The sequence below is a fragment of the Micropterus dolomieu genome, linkage group LG15 (assembly GCF_021292245.1).
Source record: "Micropterus dolomieu isolate WLL.071019.BEF.003 ecotype Adirondacks linkage group LG15, ASM2129224v1, whole genome shotgun sequence".
NCBI classification, from domain to species: Eukaryota; Metazoa; Chordata; class Actinopteri; order Centrarchiformes; family Centrarchidae; genus Micropterus; species Micropterus dolomieu.
The window spans coordinates 602,370-622,364 of NC_060164.1; the positions used below are offsets into that span (position 1 = coordinate 602,370).

General features: G+C 40.0%; 1 protein-coding gene across 1 annotated transcript; it reads right to left on the minus strand.

The window, feature by feature from the left end:
* Positions 1-5,808: 5,808 nt before the first annotated feature.
* galm (galactose mutarotase) lies at positions 5,809-17,726 on the minus strand. Its single transcript, XM_046071277.1, has 9 exons — positions 17,620-17,726; positions 15,296-15,489; positions 14,468-14,622; positions 12,484-12,597; positions 12,121-12,213; positions 11,491-11,572; positions 9,304-9,454; positions 9,038-9,212; positions 5,809-6,242 (listed from the first exon to the last, which is right to left on the minus strand). The coding sequence occupies exons 2-9, from the start codon at positions 15,480-15,482 to the stop codon at positions 6,165-6,167; spliced, it is 1,035 nt and encodes a 344-aa protein (XP_045927233.1). The 5' UTR covers positions 15,483-15,489; positions 17,620-17,726; the 3' UTR covers positions 5,809-6,164.
* Positions 17,727-19,995: the final 2,269 nt, after the last annotated feature.

Genomic DNA, 19,995 nt, shown 5'->3' on the forward strand with positions numbered 1-19,995 from the left:
CATACACAACATTGTATTTGGAGGGCTGGCAATACTTCATACCTCATTAACAGACTGGTTGACTTGTCCTTAAAATAAAGCTGAAATTAAGCATTTAACGATTTCTTAGCTGTTGAGAGTCCAGTGTGATCTCCCATTATTGGAAATAGTGCTTTCTCTCAGCTCTACTTTGTAATGTCATGGATCAACAGCTGAATTTGGAAATATATAATCTTCTATGCTTCTATTGCTTCCTACGCTGTTTAATTCCAGTGCAGTTTCACATGATTCATGCACAGCCCCCTTCTCTCTCTCTTACTGTTACAGAGTGCAGCTAAAAGCCAGGTTCTCCCTCCCACTCACCACCTCATCAGTTTTCTGTTCCCACCCGCAGGCTCTCTCTCCCTTCACATCATTCCTTCAATTCTACATTTTCTTTTAAGGAACGCGTTGTTCTTTGGATAGATTTAGACCTACATATTTTGGTACTGATTGGTGTAGATGATCACATTATTCTAGAGGGACCTACGGTGTAACAGCACTCTAAATCAATAATCATGTATTATTAAGCCTGCAAGCAGTTGTACAGTAAGGAGCAGATGGTGGAGATACTGGCATTGTCAGGATAGCTGAACATTATCTCTCTCTCACTCACACACACACGCACACACATTTTGAGAATGGTCACAAACTGTCTTAGGACTGTTTTGCACTGCAACTTCCCTAAAAATATTTCTCAATAAACAGGCTTTGTCACTTATATTACAGTGCAGTTATATTGTGACTGTTGACCCTGAAACTCTAATCTGTCCATATGGCTCAATACTTATATGGTTTCATACAATATTATAATTATAATAATAATAATACATTTTATTTCTATAGCGCTTTTCAGGACACTCAAAGACACTTTACAGTAAAAGCAGAAGTTATTAAGTTATAAATAGCATAATATAAAGTATATGAACAGTAGATAAAAATGTGGTGCAGAAATACATAAGAGCAAGGGACGACCATATAAATAACAAAATAACAAACAGCAGTAGATGTAATATAACATTATTTGATGTTAAAAGCTAGTCTAAAAAGGTAGGTTTTGATAAGTGATTTGAAAGAGTCCATGTCGCTGCAATCTCGGATGTGTATGGGTTAGGAGTTCCATAGGGAGGGGGACTACTGATAAAAACCGATTTACCACAACATTTTAAAAGGCTGAAAGTTCAATAAAATCCTTTTTTGTCTGCTCAGAATCCCGACGAGCTTTGTCATTATGGCCAATATGGACAAGCACCAGGTTTATGGAGGATGTGAGTGAGTGCAGCAGTTCAGTTTGCCCAGCAGAGTCAGGACTGTGGCTCCAGGAAGACAGCGTGTGGTGGCTTTGAAGAAATGGATGTTCCTGATAATGCTATCGCCCACTATCAAAGTGGAAGGGACGAAAAGGGGGCGAGGTCAGGGATGACGAGGGAGCTCGCGTTTCGGTGGGGCTCAGGTGTTACTGCGGGCGGGGCTGTTGAGCCAGTTGCATCCGGGCAAGGTGGTCTGCTGGAGCGTCGGAGCACGGCCTCCTTTATAATCCTGCGCTGGGCGGGGTAGATCGAGGTTGAGGAGGAAGGCCGCTGGGTTTGTTGTCCGGACCCGAGTCACCCGTTTGGTGTCAGAGCTCTCAGCCGCCAGCGGGGAGGAGGGTGCAGGTTTGGCAGATGGTGTGGATGGGACTTGGCCAGGGGCAGGGGGATGTACAGGGGGATCAGCTGGATGGTCCGGGTTTTTAAACAGCCAGTGGAGCATAGCGGTTGGAGAGGTTCAAGCAGGGGAGGGAGTCGGTCCTTTCTGTGCTTTTCTCACGGCCCCTGATCACCAACTCAGCCCGTGTTGACCCTTGGTTTGGTGTTGAGCAGGAGGGTTGATGACCGGTGGATGGATCCCATAGGATGGTGTCCTGATTGGTTGAGCTCAGCTGTTTTTTTGAGTGTTCTGCTATCATGAAGCTGGAAATAAGTGGGTGACAGGCCGAGGGAGTCCTTCCTCAGCAGTTTATTATAAGAGGAGTAGTCAGTGCACAAACAAAATGCAGCATGGCGTTTTGTTTGTGACACAAGGAATACCAATTCAATTCTTTGCTATTTGCTATTTGTCAAGGTTTTGGGGTTTCGCGTTTCCTGTTTTGTTTTGAAGGTATCTACCTCTGGTGTCCTGTTTGCCACTTGTGTTTTATTATCTCCACCCTCGTCCCACAATTTGTTTGTGCCCAAACAATGTCTTCAGATTTTGGACTATTACCTTTGGATTCTAGATTTGTTTGCTTTTATAGTATGGACTCATTTAGCTTGGTTTTGGACAGCCCACTTCACCTTCACTGTGAGTTCACCATCTTCAATAATTAAACTTTGTAAACTGCAAATACTCCGCCTGGGTCCAAATCTCCTGTTTTTTATGTCAGCACTTGAGCTGTGTTATGTGTTATGAGGATCCCATCTTCCTGTTTCCTTTCTGGTAATAGATTTTGCAAAACACTCTCCAACCATCCAGCTGTTCTTCCAGAGCCAGTGACTCCAGCCTCCCTGGCAGCCAAGCCTCAGCCGGATTCCCAGTTTTCAGCCAGCTTGGCGCCAACCTGATTCTCGGCCTGCTAGCTACCAGGCTTCATCCCGGCCTCGACAAAGTAGAGACTCCTGGACGTTCATCCAAGAGACTGTGCTAGCTTGACTGGGAGTCTATGATATTCAGTCCCACCAGGTCCTTCATCAGTGGTCCGGCTGTCTCCTGCTCCTTGTGTCTGGTCGGTGGTCCGGTCGATTCCTGCTCCCCGTGTCCAGTCAGCAGTCCGGCCACTTCCTGCTCCTCATGCTTCATCAGCCACCAGAGGGGTTTGGCCTTCTCTGCAGGCCTCAGAGAAGTTTTGCCTTCCCCACTGGTCTCCAGAGGGGTTCCACCCTCGTCTTCTGCTTCCCCAGCCCCTTAGGTTGCCCGGAGTTCTTCTGCATCACCCCTGTGCTTCAGTTCCCAGGTCACTTGTCCCTGAATATCTCCTCCAGACCTCCCTCTACCCTGCCTGGTTCAACATGGACTGTTTTTCACCTACCCCATTCTCCAGCTCCCAGACCAGTAGCAGGCTGCTGATTGGCTCAGTGTGACTGAGCCATCTGCTTTGCCTTTTGATGGCTGACATTACTACTTTATGCAAAATTTGATTGTATTGAAATAAATATAACAATAATAAAGAAAATGCTACAAATTTTTTTACTGGATGTTAAGTCACGATCTTATCTTTTACAAAATGTACTGATAATAGAAATGGCAGTTTTTTACTTAAATAATGGCAATGTTTTCCCAGTTTTGGTTTGTACTGTTGCAGTCATCCATTAAAACAATTTGTCATAATATAAGATCTGATTTGCTGAAACACACCAATCCACTACTTAGGTCTTGTCTACATAGAACTGGGGAATGTGGGCTGAATTTAGACAGCCTTGCCCGGAGGTGCAGTCAAAAAGGAGCACCTTGCCAATTCAACACCAACACTTAAACTTCACCATGCCTGATCAAAAGACAGTTTGACAGATGTTTAATTAAATGATTTTCAATAATTTAGATTTTATTTTTTAATTAAGTCTAAAAACTGTTTAGTCTTTTTGTTACTGCCCCTTCACCACAGCCCAATGAGGAAACATTGTCCTTGGAAACACAAAGAGGGGATTTTATACTAAAGACTATAACTTTGGAAGATATCCACTTGATTTTAATTAGCTCAGAATGCTGAGGCCTACTGTAGCATCACATAAACTTTGGAATATATGTGCACAAAAAGAGGACAGTGGATTTTCGGCAAGCAAAATGTGTTTCTATGTTAATATCGGCACCTGCCTATTGTTTTTAGATTGTGAACCTATCCTTTAAATGAGACCTATTATACTGCTTTTCCAGTCCTATATTGTAGTTCTGTGATGCCTGTATGGCAGCTTTGCATGATTCAAAGTTAAAAAAAAAATTTTTTTCTTATACTGACTCTTCAGATAGGCCTTCATTTCAGCCTCTGTCTGAAACAAGCTGTAGATGCTCCTGTCTTTTTAAGGCCCCCCCTCTCAAAACCCACTGTCTTCTGTTTGGCCAAGACCTGAAGCATGTTACCAGGCTGTTGTTGGAGAGTGGGCGTTGCAATGCCTTTAGTGTGGGAGCACATGAGCATATATGGAACACTGGCTCCGTCTGGCTCTGTAATAGGTAGAACAAAACTGCTGGTAGAAAAAGCAGTTGAAAACAGAGCGTTCAGAACAGGAGGAAATCTGAGGTTTTTGCTCACAGGGATTTCTTATAAATACTTTAACCTCATTTTTTGAAGCTTTGGCCATGTTTACATGAACAACCAACATTATAACATTGTAGATAAGTCATAAAATGTGACAAATGTGGTAGAAGTGATAGTAGGTGTCTTATCTGTCGTCATGCTTTTATGTATTTTGTGAATGGCAGGAAGATAGCTGATGTTCTGCATTATCTAATATCCATAGTACCATGCTAGAACTAATGTTAATATTTTAAACTAAATTGTGGTAGAATTTATTTGATTAAATAACACTGCCAAGACTGTGATAGCATCACAGTCCTCCTTAAATATTAATAACATAGTAAGAAACAAAAACTCCAAAAGAAGAGCCGGTTTATGATAACAAATAAACCTACTAATTAAACTACCTGGGAGGCTGGTGTCATTAGTGTTTCTCCCTCTGTGTCTGTGGCACTGTTAACAATGTGAATCAGAGCCCTCACTCTTTCCTGCAGGAAATTCTGTTTAATGACGCTGACTGTGAAGGCTGTCTAACCATCTGAGAGTTGCAGCAGACCTGCGGTTTTCTGGGAGTTTGTTCCAGATATCTGGTGCATAAAAACTGAACACTGCTTCTCCATATTTAGTTTAGACTCTGGGGACAGAAAGCAGACCTGAGAGGTCTGGATGGTTTTGCGAAGAACCATTCAGTGCTTTATAAACCAACAGCATTATTTAAAAATCAGGAAGCCAGTGTATAGATCTCAGAACTGGCGTGATGTGATCCACTTTTATGGTCTTGGTGAGGACTTGAGTAGCGTTCTGAATCAACTGCAGCTGTCTGATAAATTTTTTAGGGAGACCTAAAATGAGTCAAGTTGACTGAAGATAAATGCATGGACAAATTTTTTGCAAATCCTGCTGAGACATAAGTCCGTTAATCCTTGATATATTCTTCAGGTGATAGTAAGCTGACTTTGTCATCGTCTTAATGTGGCAATGGAAATTGAGTCCATGACCAAACCAAGATTTCTGGCTTGCTTTGTGTTTTTTTTAAATCTTTAATAGAGATAGAAACAAAATTCTGGCACATCCAATGATTGACTTGTTAAATGCACTTAGCGCTTGTATTGGATTATAATCCCCTGGTGAAATATTATATGAAATATACATTTTTGTGTCATCTGCATTATTATGGTAACATATCTTGTAATTTATCTTGTTTATCATCTGAGCCACCTACATACACAAAGTAGTCACTTTCCTTCAAATAGGATTCAAACCATTTAGCACTATGCCAGTAAGTCCCACACAGTTCTCCAGTTGCTCTAGTTAATATCCTAAACCTAACCAAGTTGCCACCCTAATCACAACACGTCTCTCAGCAGAGTAGTAGAATGACCTTTCACCAACACCTGCCTCCTCACTCAATATTCTTGGAATACTTAATCCTGTGTAAAGATGAGGACAGATTGACTACAATAAATCAATGGACAGGTTCTGATCTGATGCTAAAAATAACAGATTGTGGCAAATGGTAATAACCTGCTTGAGTGAGTAAGCTCTTTCTTACTTTTTCTTTAATGTCAGAATGTCATGGCACAGGATCATAAATCACACTAGCCCATTACCATTGGCATCAACATCATGTCACTGCCTCACGCCTTACATGCACAGGTTTAAATATTGTGCATGCAAAGGAGGCAAACATCACAGCACTAGTGTGGTAAAGATCTTCACATTACAAACATATGCACCAATGACACAGTTACATAGTTGGGAACTGGACTTGCACTGCTCAACTGTATGGTACATGACTATACTGGGAACCTTGATATGTACAATTAATTATTGGACTTCACTTTCTACTTAAAAGTACCCAGCTTTCTTCTTTTCTGTCCCACTGCTGGAGGTCAGATCAGATAGTGGTGAAGGTGAAACGAGTGACATGCTGATAATCCTCACCGGGACGAAGAAGACAGTCAGGAAATGAAGCCTACAGACAGACAGACAGACAGACATTGTAGAACACATTGTAATATACAGTAATATTAATTAGACTAGAGTGTCTCAACCTTGAGGTCATCTTACATGGGATTGCCTGAAATACAGACACAAAACATGATCTGTAAATAGATTTGAAATTCACACTCTCCATGATCCACAAACAGAAATCAGTTACTTGTACTTGAAAACCACAATTTGAATGAATGCTATTGATTTGTCTGCGCGTGTGTTTCATATTCTATTTGTAGATAGTTTCATATTTGTTGTTTGTTGACACTACTGTTTGGCTGTGTTACAAATAGCAAATTTCCACAAAATCACTCTTCACAGTTTGAACAGTCTAACTTGTATTTCTAAACCACTGTTTCAAGATTCAGATTCTGTGCAACGCTCAGCATTCAAGTGTCAAATCTGTGTTTGCGGATCACAGTGTATTTGCAGATCGCTTTGCGTTTAATTTTGACACTGGTTTACCACAGAGACTGTGACTACAATCAATAAGCCCTTCAAAATAAGAGCTGAAACGTGTCAGAATGTGAACGTCATCTACTCTGCATCTAATCCTGCGTGGACTTTGTTTGCGTTCATGTCCACAAAAACTTAAGTGCCAAATAATTCTCCCCCTTCATAGTTGCCTTTGTAATACAGTTAAATATTTATGTGCTACCACACAGGCAGCTGACCCAGTATACCCTTATGTATTTCATGTATTCATGTGTTTTTTGCAATAGTAATGTAGTCTACTTTCTAACGATACCAAGAATTTTATTAGCACTCTAAGTGTCGCGTGCAATTATCCAGCACAGGTGACACTTTGTGTGAGTCAAGGACACCAGCTTGATACCTCTACTCTTCAGAGAGCAGACCGTTAAGTGTTGTGGTTTGGGGTTTTTGCATTATGGTTTCGGTTTTGTTATACTGCATTTCCAGGGTTATGTAGATTTTCTCTCTTCTTTGTATGAATGTTTACTTACTGCTTGTTCTTAGTTCCTGTCTCGGTGTATTATGTTTTCTCTCTGTCAGTTATAAATTCATTCATGTTTGCAGTTTATTTTGTTAAAGTTTTCCTTGTGCTTTTTGATGTGCACTTTACTTCTGGTTTTAAGTGGTTGTTCTCTCCCTTGTCTCTTGCCCTTGTTTTCCTTCCTGCCAGTGTTAATTCTCCCCCGATTGTCTTCACCTGTGCCTTGTCTTGTCACCTTCCACCTGGTTAGTTAGGTCTGCTTTTTCCTTTGACTTTGTTGGATTGTAAGTTACTAGTTGTTGAGGGTCTTCCATGTCCCCTTGGTTTGTTCCTTATTTTTGTGGATTATTGTTTCCTGTTTTGGTGTTCATTAAAATGATCATTTACTGCACCTGCTCAGTCTTTCTGTCCACACTTGACATAACTATACAAATTACAACCGCAGGAGATAAACCAGAGAGAGTTTGTGCTTAAGCCCGATTTATACTTCAGTTACACAGTCGGGAGTGTATGACAATCTTAGCCTTATTCATTGAGTTGCAGTGGCTGCATGTCGCTGTTTCGACATTAAAATCCGTGGGCACTGAATAAGTGGTCATCAACTGACTTTCAAGAACTTCTTATCACTCCAAAAATACGATTAATTTATTTAATGCACTTAAAAATGTAACCTAAAGTCGTAATAAACAAATTCATAGGAGCTGATCTTTGATCTTAGGAAGAAGGAGATAAAGACACACACTCCTGTCTACAGTGGTGCTGAGGTGGAGCAGGTGACCAGTTTTAGGTTCCTGGGAATCAGCATCACAGAGAACCTGACATGGTCGTCTCACATCTCCACGCTGGAGAAGAAAGTTCAGAAACGACTGTATTTCTTGGGGAAGCTTAAGAAGGCCAAATTCCCTCGCCAAGTTCTTGTCAGCGTTTACAGAGGAGCAACAGAAAGCATCCTGACCGGAAACATCACTAACATGGGATGTGCACGGCCCAGGACCGGAGGGCTCTGCAGGGGGTGATTCAAACTGCTCAGAAGATCATTGATACCCATCTCCTGAGCATCAGTGATATCGGTGAGGTGAGGTGTCTGCAGAGCCCAAAGGATACTAAAGGACAGTACCCATCCAGCCACAGCCTGTTCACCCTGCTGCCTTCTGGGAAGAGATATAGAAGTTTCTGCTGTTGCACCACCAGACTGCAGAGCAGCTTTTTCTGTTAGGCTGTGAGACTTCTCAGCCGATCCTCTGCACTCAAGGGGGCTCCAAAAGGGGGCTACAACTTTAAATTCATTGTGCTGCCCTGTGCTGTAGTATGACAAATGTACCTTGAAACGGTGTTGGACTTTAATAGACTGGAAACTGTGTAAGATGGTCACTGTGTTGAAAATGTATAACTCTACAAGATATGTATATATACACTTTAGATATGATGCATGGAGATTCATTCTTGACAACAGAATCGAATCTGGGGTAGAATATTATAAATGCACGGTTCATTTACTTTGCTTATTCTGGAGATTTTGACCATATTCCACAGCCCTCTTCCATGAATGTAAAGAAGTCTAGAATATTTCACTACAGATAACAATTTATTTCCTGCAAAATCAAAAGCTCTTATTCCAAATGTTTTCTTTCAATCCACTCCACTTTGGTAGCACCTTCTTATAAGGAACCGTTAATAGCTTAATTAATGATGAACAAATCATTTACTAATGATTTTAGTGTATTATTAGATTGTATACGTTAAAAGAAAATTGCGATTTCAAACTTCTCAATGATATATTAAAACCCAACAAAAGTTGCTTCTGTCTACTGTCATCATACCTGGTTGACAGCATCAGGCCAATTCTGTGTCTCCAGACAGAAGGAACTGTGCTTCCTGTACCTGGCCCCGCCCTTTCCTGTCATGGAGCCATCCAGGAAGTTGGCAGTGTAGAACTGTACTCCTGGTTGGCTGGTAGAAACCTCCAGGACTCGGCCACTGGCTGGGTGACACACTCTGAGATGGAGAAAGAGGTTTTCCTACCAGGCTTTAAAGGCACTGCTCTGTGTGTAAGTGTGTTTGGGAGAAAATGACTTCTGCAGCAAACCTGGCAGCATGCCTCTCCACCCAGGCGTCTCCAGGTGCTGACAGGCAGAAATTGTGGTCAAACCCTGGACCTGGAACGTCCTTCAGCCGAGGGCCAATAAGAACAGACTTTCTGAGGTCAAAGGGCGTGCCTTCCACTCCTCTGATCTCTCCTGTGGATAGATTAGGTTACTGAATAGTGTATAATTTATCATTGAACAAATGTTAGATAATGAGATGTGGTCCATTGACTAAAAAAAATAGTGAGAAACCTCAGTAATATGAAATAGCATCATCATGGGAGTCCATTGGTTAATCAACTGGTGGTAGTGTTGCATTGGATTGAATGGAACCTCCAGAGGCTATAAATAACAAATGACATCTAACACCATTACTTAACCGAGGACCCCTTTTATTCTGTATCTGCATCTATAGCAACAAGCATCACTGGGTCCCCTACCAAAACAACAGGGCAGTGATTGTGATGATAATCATATCATGTCACTGCTTTGACAAAATTAATTCATCAAAGCAAACTTATTCAAACAAAAGGTTCCATCACTGTCCCTCTGAACCTGTAGCAGATGGACGTACAATAAGTGGGATTGCGCGTATGTTTGAAAAGTACCAACTTTCTTGCGGCTACGGGCATTTCTTTTACACCACTTCAAAATGGTATTCTATGCACATTTTGATCAAGGAGGCTCCAGGTTAGGGTTCAGGTTTGACCAAGCTGCTTGAGCACCAACTGCCCTTGAACACGGTCAGTTACTCTGCAGTGCCAGCCTGACACCCCTCCATTCAGTTTCTAAGATGTTTCATGTTAACCAGCAGTTTTTTTCCAAGCTGCTGCACTGCAGTGTAAACATTTTTAGCTCTTTTTTCTTTCACCTTTATTTAACCAGGAAGTCCCTTGAGATTAAAATCTCCTTTTCGAGACCTGGCCAAGATAGCCTAACACCACAAGGTGAAAAAATTATAAAACAGAGCATTCGAAAACAGACAACAGAACTTTTTGCCACTGACAGGCTCAGACTGTCAAGGATCCCCACGAGGGACTCTCGGTGACTCCCTTTGTTTTTAACAGGGAACAGAAGTCTCACTCAAGCACATTTCTCGCTCTGAAATCTCATGAGAGGCGAGTTGCTGCAAGACGACGGTAGAAACCTGAGCCAGAGTTACATATAAGTTTGTTGTGTTGGAGTAGCATTAGGAAATAGTCTTGCAAAATCTTGCTTGTAGTTCCTCAATTTACACAACAAACTCCTCTACCTCGTTCCCATCAGCGTTTCCTGAAACAGCTCACTTCTCACGAGTTCTGCTGTGTATTCAGCTGTACTACCATTGAGAACCTTAGAGGGGAGTGACGGTTGTCATCTTACCTTCACTGCCGCACAGCCCCTCAGTGGGTCGCTTATATCATTGTACTGAACCCACACTATCAGATTTATACCATTTAGGAGAAGCTCTGTTTTTGGGTTAAAAATGAGAGTGCAGAAACGGAAAGAAAGAGATGCATTTTTTTTAAATGTAAGCGTCTTAGCGTTGATGTACTCTGGGACAGTACCGTCCCATCTCTCACCTTCAAACTATCCTGTTGGAGATTAACAGTCAGGAAGCTCAGAGGCTGGGAAAATAGGCAGGGCCTGCTCGTTAATACTTGAATAGATCCTTCTACCTTTGACTGTGCATGACAGAGAATTAATTCAATATTTCTAAGTTTTGTTCTAATTCAGCCTTTGAGGTGGATTTCCATTCTAACACAGATTCTGTGATATAAATAAAGAGTCATTAGCTCCTCTGTCTCCAGGGGAAACCAAAGCTAATTGGAGAGTAATGAGCATGTTTGTCTGACAGAGCCTGAAAGAACACACTCCCACACAAAAGGACAGGTGGTCATACTTCTACAGTTCTGTATTAACAGTGATCATGGCAAACACATGTGATAATTCAAGTTTATACAGTACAAACCACACAGTAAAGATAGATTCAACATACACACAAAGGAAATGAGGACTAAAGAGACAAGGACACAAAGACAGAGGCAGAGCCGGGAAGACTGTGGCACAGGGAACACAAAGAGTTCAGGAGAAAAAGAGCAATCAGCTGTGGAGTTGAAAGACAAGAGCTTGCTGTTGGAGAAAAAGTTCTAGCAGAGGCTGTTTTTCTTTCATTATTAACACATTATTATTATCTAATAATCTTTTACCTGTAGGAATTGATGTGTCATCCACAGGCAGGTAGGATTGAGCAGTGATGGACACTTGATGGTCATAGATATCTGTAGCACCCTACACACACACACACACACACACACACACACACAGTACTGTACTGTAGTGCCACCATCAGGGCAAAAATCAAGAAAAATGGATGTATTGGTTTTAAGCCGTCCTCTTTGGAAAGTCCATCAGTTGACTTCATTGTGTCCTGACTAAAATGTTATAACTTGTAATGAACATTATAATGATATGTGAATTCCTCAATTGTCTTATGATTTTGCAACAGTAGTTGTTAGTTGAATTTAAGTAGTTACTCCTCTGAAACTACAAATGCAGCATCCTCTGCCTTACAGCTGAAATACTTGCAGAGCTGTGTGATAAGAAACAGCCTGCCTGCCTTACTAACCAACCTCATCTTTCCATTGTATTCTCTATCTCTGCTTTTCCTTTCTCTAGAATCTCCTTCGATCTACATTAAAGATAATCATAATTAATGGTGAATTAAAAGAGTGGCCCTCTCTCATATTTCTCTTTCCTCCTGTTTTCCTTCCACCTCTTCACAACAGATACAGCGGTGAGATATTGGATGATGATACAAGCTGATCATGAGCCCTTACCTGTCCAGCCAGGTTGAAGTAGGAGTGATTGGTGAGATTGATGGGGGTGGTTTTTGTAGACCGGGCATGGTATTCAACAGTTAGTGTTTCCCCCTGAACACACAACTCAAATTTTACTGAACTGGCATCTGCAAACCATTTTTTAAAATATGCAAAATCAATTAAATGGGATCATCCAAGATCGTTTAGTTTAAGCAAAAGTTGTTTGGTTTCCATTAAACAGAATCATTCATGAGCAACACTCTCCAGGCAGATCATCACAGCCAAAAGCAAACCTCGGTTTCAAAATAAAATAAAAAAATGTTTGGGATGCTTCGAGAGTGATCAGCCAGAGCTGTTAAGTTATGAATCAGGTGTGTTTACCTGTACGGTGTAGGAGACAGAGACCTGAACCTCGCCAGGATAACCCTGGTCTCCATCTGGACTAGTATGACTCAGCTTTACACCACCTTCCACGGCTGTAGCAAGCCAGATAGCCTGAAGAGATAAAAGCATACATGCTGTATAAACAAAAGCATTAAATGGCAACCATTTAGTTTCGTTTATTTTGCTTTTGCATTTTTTGAGCCGCGTTAGTGGCATGGCAATGTCAGCCTGTTGGTCGGTCCACCACACGCCCAAACTGAAATAATAAAAACTAAACAAACAGCTATTGAATGGATTGCCATGAAATTTGGTATAGCCATGCGTGATCACCAGGGGATGAATCTTGTTGACTTTGGTGATCCCCTGACGTTTTTCTCTCGCACCACCAGAAGGTAAACATTTTCTGATCTCAACATCTCATCGTCTACTAGATGGATTGGCACTAGACATTCATGGATCCCAGAGGATGAATCCTTATTACCCTAAACATTCTTTTCCTGTAGTGCCATTATGAGGCTGACATTTCAGGTTTTGAGTGAAATATTCTATTCTATTATTACATTATTATATATTATTAACTATTGGATGGATTGCCATGACATTTGGTAATAAGATGTCCCTCTCAGGATAAAGAATTTTGCATTTAGCTCAAAGCATCCCTGTCCCTAAATACAGCCTCACAGAGCTGCTAGCATGGCTGACAATAAAAACATAAATTATAAAATAAATCAGTAGATGAATATGAGGTTTAATCTGAAGTTATAGGAGCAAATTTGTTCTACATGGATCTACATGGAACATTCATCCTCAACATAGATCAAAATGTCTATGATGTCTGTGTGCTCTTGTTTAACACAGACACAAAGGGCGTGACTGAATGTAAAGAAACAATGTAAAGCAACATTTACGCCAAGTAGTGTTTGCTTTAGTTCTGGTTCTTTGGGCAGGTGAGAAATAGGTGTAATCTGTAGCAACAAGTTGTAGCACAGAGAGAGTACAGTACACCACTACAGCAAAAAACCCACAATGGATTATGGGTATTATGGAGATAGTTGTCTGACCATTCACTATGCTTGCAAAGCCCAGCATAACAACATAAGCTCTGTGGGTGGATGCACATTTCCCTCACCGTGTTCTTACTGGTATGAAAACTAATGTTAAGATACTTTGATCCTGTAGCAACTCATATTATGACTTTATTTAGAAACCCTCATTTACCTGAAAAAGTCCCTTAAGACTCTCCAGCTGATCCAGAATGCTGCAGCACATGTACTGACAGGAGAACTAGGAAAAGAGATCACATTTCTCCCATATTAGCTTACTTTCATATTAGCCACAAGAGCGCTGCACTCCCAGAATGCAGAGATACTTGTGGTTTCTAGAGTCCCCAAAAGTAGAATGGGAGCCAGAACCTTCAGTTATCAAGCTCCTCTCCTGTGGAATCAGGTCCCAGTTTGGGTTCGGGAGGCAGGCTGAACCATCCCATAGTTATGCTGCTATAGACCTAGACTGCGGGGGGACTTCCCATGATGCACTGAGCTCCTCTCTCCTCCTCTCCCTCTCCATCTGTAAGCACTCTTATGCCATTAATGCACGTTACTAAGTCGACTTCTTCCCTCTTCCCCTGTGCTTTCTAGTCCCTCTCCTCTCTCCTTCTGTTGCTTTCTGCAGGTGTTTGTGGCTCCAGAGCTGTGGTGTCTGGATCTGTGGTTGTGGGCTTCCTGTTGCACCCATGTTCCTGCTCGACACCTATTGCTACAGTTATTATTATGTCCTTATATTAATAGTTAATATTGATATTATTAGTATCATTATTCATAAATTTTTACCTGTATCACTACCACCATCACTATTGTTCAATATCTCTATGAGGATATTGCATTGGGCTATTTTTCCACTCAGGTTCTATAGAACTTGCTGTAAGCTTTCAATAAGCTTAATCAAGTTAATGATGCACAAACACATATTCACTTAGTCTTACCTTATTGAAGCCATACAGCCCCCCATGAAGTGCATTGGGTCCATTATTGACATCTAGCTGGAACTCTTTTCCCTCCACTACAAAGCGTCCCTGTGCAATTCTGTTGGCCACACGACCCACTGTAGCTCCCAGGTACCGCTTATCTGACACATATCCTGACAACACAACACACAACAACACAGGTTATTCTTATCTACCTTCACCAAAGTAATGCCTGGCTTACATTCATCTCATTTGCTCTGTCTCTGCTCTTTCCAGAAGCATCACCACTTATTGTTCTATCAAATGCAGAACACAGGCTGGCATTACAATAAAGGTTTATCAGCTTGTGTTCAAGTGCTGCCCAAAATGCTTTTACTAAAATTCAAAACAAACTCTGTTGCTCTGGCATGACATAATGCAGCGTCTCAATTCTGAAACTCTTCTACCAGAATAACAGAACTATGTCATATATATTATTTAAATTTTAAAAAAGCAATATTATGTTTGCATGATTTGAACGTAATCATCATTGCAATTTGTTGAACTAATAATAAAATAATATATATAATAAAGAACATGGGGTTATATACACTCACCATGCATACTGATGCAAACATTTTCTGTTTAATTTCTGAAAGCCACACATAAGCATCTCTTTAATAGAAAAGTGCCTTCATTTCTACATTGCAGTTCTATGATTAGAGAATTTTCCCTGCCTGGCCTGAAAAATCTGATTACAGTGCAACAAACATCCATTTCAATTATTATCTAATTCTGAAATCTAAACATTCCCTTCATTTTTAAAGCAGTCTAGTGCTATATGAGAAAGAAAAAGTTCCTTCCTACCTTCCAGGTCATCATAGCCCAGGACTACATCATCCTCCTGACCATCTTTCCCTCTGGTGCACACAGATCTGATGATGGCACCCAAGGTGAGAACCTCCACGCGCACCTGGGAGGACTGCAGGACCCATAGGTCCACACTGCCCAGGCCGGACACCTCTCCCCACTGCTGATGGCTTACCTGAGTCATGTTGGACCTTACAACAACCACGACAGGGCAGTACAGAACAGGACATAACCCTTCATATTACATTTATTTAGCTGACGCATTTATCCAAAAACACTTACAGTAAGTGCATTTCAAACATGTGGATACAACCCAAAAATTGCAAGAATCATGCAGGTACATTAACTGCTTCAAGTGCTACTAGAAAAGTTACATCTGCATTGAGTAACAGGGTTGTTAAGGATATTCTGACTGACCCCACCACATTACTTACAGGCTAACTTTTTGACTGTATGATTATGTGGAGGCTATAAAAATGCCAGACTTTTGTGCTGCCTTTGGATGTTCTAACACAACAGGGATTTTACAATAATTTGCAGATTTGAATGTCTTAAATTTGAAATATCTCAATAGTAAGCCTTCTTTATAGCTAACAAAGTTAAGTGACTTTCCTGATACAAACAAAAAGCAACCTTATTTCAGACAGAATAATAACTGGTTGAACCATGATAGAACCAGGATTTAAACATTTTAGGACTGCAATGAGGCAAAAAAAAAAAAAAATCAAACAATTAAAATAATACAAAAACAACAGGAAATTAAAATACCTATAACAATAATAATAAAACAGATAAGACAGGTTGGAAATAATATGGTATGCTAGCATTAATAAAAAGGTATTTTAACGTTTTGAACAGTGATTTAAAATCTGTTACTGTGTACTGTATATCAGTAAGATGCTGAAAAGTACATTTATAAAAACAGTTTTGTTGTTCTAGTTATTATGGTGTTAGGTAGTCCTAAATTATTAATTTAATTAAGTGTTTGTTTACATGTTTCATGTGCTAACATGACATACAGTCACTTATGTGCCTGAACTGTCGCTACAAAAGTAACTTACCTTACTGTTACACTGCAACTCTGCACACCCTGCTGATACTGATAAGTCTCATTTTTGTAAAAAAAAAAAAAAATGTATGACTTAAAATGTAAGTGAGCAGAATATGACTATTTCACTACTTTAAAAAGAATCCTGAAGCATGCCAGAGGTCTTTATATATCTTCAAAATTATAAACAAAATGCTATTTTATGATGCAATAAGACAAAAGAAAATACTTAGAAACTAATTATGTTGGGTAAGTTCATCTGAAATATTATCCAGGCCTATATTAGCCTATATAAATATTATTATTGCTATTGCTATCTACAAACGATAGTAGCCATTTTGGTGTGAAAACCAACATTTTTAATAGTAAAATTGTTTTAAGTTTCCTTTATCATAAATACATGTCCAGCAAACTGAACGAGTTATGATGATTTATGGATAGACCATCTTTGTTGTAAAACTCATTGCTGAGAACGTGTTTTAACGTGTGATGTTAACAGGATGTTGAGCTGGAGAACATAGAACCCTAGGAACCAGTGGTGTACAGTAATTAAGAAGGCTACATACTCAAGAACTGTACTTAAGCACAATTTTGAGGTATTTACTTTTCATGCCACTTTCTACACACAAGACATATGAAGACTTAATAAAATATGTTTTGTTATAAATTAAACCACTCAACATTTTATACAAGTAGCCTACAGCTGACACAATTATTAGATTGACATTGAAATTAACTGGCAACAACTTTGATGGTTTCACCTTCATCAATGTGAGGATTAGCTGCTTTTCCTTTTAATTATTTTAATTGATTTGTAGCCTATAATGAGCTTTGTACTGTTGGTTAGACAAAGCAAGCACTGTGAAGGTGTCACCATGGGCTCTGGCTCATTGTGACGGCATTTCTCACTATTTTCAGAATTTCGAAAATCGATTAATAATTAGAACATTAATCCATAATGAAAATAATCACGGCAATCCGATACAAAATAGTTAGAAATGAGCCCCCCGTCAACAATTACAACAACCTACTTTTACTTTGGTGACATTTTCATTTACACTGTTATATTAGTACTTTTACTTCAGTAAAGGATCTGGATCCTTCATCCACCACTGCTGGGAACACAGACGTTAAACTTTGGCAAGAGTCGAGCACCGGTGTGTTCACTGCTTGCTAAGTGTCCAGTTAGTTTACTGCCAACCAACACACCTGTAATCAACGAATATAACAAATGTATCGATAACGAGCTGCGGTTCATTCTACTGTCTCTCACCTCAAAACAGTTCACCAAATCATAAGATTTTGGACTTTGACATGTTTACATCCGACTTCCTTCTTTTTCTTCTTTCTCTTATTTGGCGGCTCGAAAACCAACGTAAAAGGCGCATTCTGCCACCTACTGTATCTTCTTCTTTTTTCATCTTGTAGAGGGTGGCAAGCATTACATGTGTAGTGTGGACCAGAATTAGCCTATCTATGAAACAAAAACATACAAACATATTTCACTGAGCACTAAATTATTTTGATCAGCCCAGTTTCTTCTTTCAAATTATAGAATCGTCTCCCTAACCTGATGGCAAATTTCTCTTCCACTCCAAGCTTCCTGATTTCCGTCGTAAACGTTTCTCACTCTGGAGAATATTTTAGGAGTAAAAATGACATGCTGCACTGATTCCTGTGTACTGGCCACATAATCCTGAGGTATGTTTGATTATTACGTGCAGTGTTTCATTAAGTCTGGTATGTCCTGCCCTCAGCCTTGTTAAGGTGTTCTCCTCTTTGGTGCTCCTTCCAGCTGCCCTCACTGTGCCCACTTCTCGCTGTAGGCCTATTGTACTGTGTTTCCTGCAGTATCCCATCTGTGCTGCCACCTTTTAAGGATGCTTCTTTTGCTTCATGGAGTGAAATGTCCATGTCCTGCTCATGTTTCAGAGCCTCTTTTGCAAAAGCATCAGTTTTATTGCCCTTACTTCCTATGTGAGCGGGTATCCATAAAAATATAACAAAACATTCATATTTTTAAATCCACAGTATACAGTTCCTATATCTCATTAACTATATCCTGCCTATTGTGAGATGTAAATGACTGCAATGACATTAATGCAGAGAATGTACAAAGATTAACCTTTTTGATTCTAGATTCAGTTATCCACTGCCTGAATATACTGGAATACTAAAAAGAAAAAACCTGTGCTCCCTGTGTTAGGAGCAGTACCGGGCAATGGGCTAAGTCAGCAATCAGCAGAGCAGAGAGACCACAGTGAAGACAGTGAAGTGAAGATAACTCTAAGATTACTCGAGATGACAGCCAGTTGTTTGTCGCCCTGCTCCTCTTATGTTGCATTCCATCACAGCTGCTCAAGGCAGGTTTGTTGTTGCTGATCCAGGTGTCATTTCTGAACTGTGGGACAAACCCTGGCCATCTCAGTTAAATACCACCCTTGAATCCAGACTGACGGGGTTCTTGCAGGTTGTGGGCAAGTGTATAGAAAAGACAAGTGAAAATAAGGTTAAATTGATTAGGAAGTTTTTGATGTCTGTTCTGTCCACTGTTTTTTCTTAATTGAGTTGTTTGACAGTGGCATATTTGAGAGCAGTGGGAAGTGTCCTGAGATCACAGTTGGGAGAGGGGAGGGAGGATGGGAGGTAAGGGTAGCAAAATAATTGCTCCATAGTGCTACCTGTGATCAAAAACTCATGGTGCCTCTAAAATGTTAGCAAATTGTATTACTGTCTGGCTTTCGTGTTTTACTACTTTCTTATTTTTTTTGCATGTTTGGCATATGTGCATGTTTTTGCTTCACCTTATGAATTTAAATTACAAGCCCAATATGTACTGCAGTAGGAGAAGTTTAAATAACCCCTTTGTACAAGTTGGTTAGGTAGTGACTTTATGCACTACTCTATATGCATCTCAATAATGTGTCTCATCTTACTTTATTTAAAGGCATCATTTTCAATCCTGATCTGTTGAGAGAAACAAATCACCCTTAACTAATAATATGTCAATATTTTGCTGGGAATGAAAAAGAAAATAAATTAATTAGACAACAATTGGGGGATGATATTGCATAACTTTATTCTGTAGATCAAAACTCAAAAAATGTCAAATATGCCCTCTCTGAAAAATATACAGATTTGTGATATACTTATGTATATAGAGTATACTGTATGTAAATACAGACGGTACATGAAACATTAGAGTGAACTGTTACCTCATGTCCATTGCCAAATTGTTCACATTATACAGAACACACATGTTCACCCTTTACCTATGATTAAATTATTTTATTGTAGTGGACCAACTATAAATTCATATAGAATTTCTTAGAGCACTGTTGTGCTTATTGTATTAGAAGTATTGTATATACAAATGTTTAATGTTGCAGTTCAACATGTTGTGAATGGGGCTTCAGTAGGATTCCTCTGTCAGTGAGGAATAAGAGAACTGCTTTTCTCTGTTCTGTTATGTTTGCTGTATAATATAAATCATGAAGCTTCCTTTACAGAGGAGTCTTCGCCGTTTCTATTGCTGTTATGCTAGAGCCACATGGGAAAGCAATATGCTAAATGGTCAACACTGCTTGTGCTCTGATTAAAGATGTTAAAGAGTAGCTTAAAATCAGGCTGAAAAGCAATGTATGTTTTC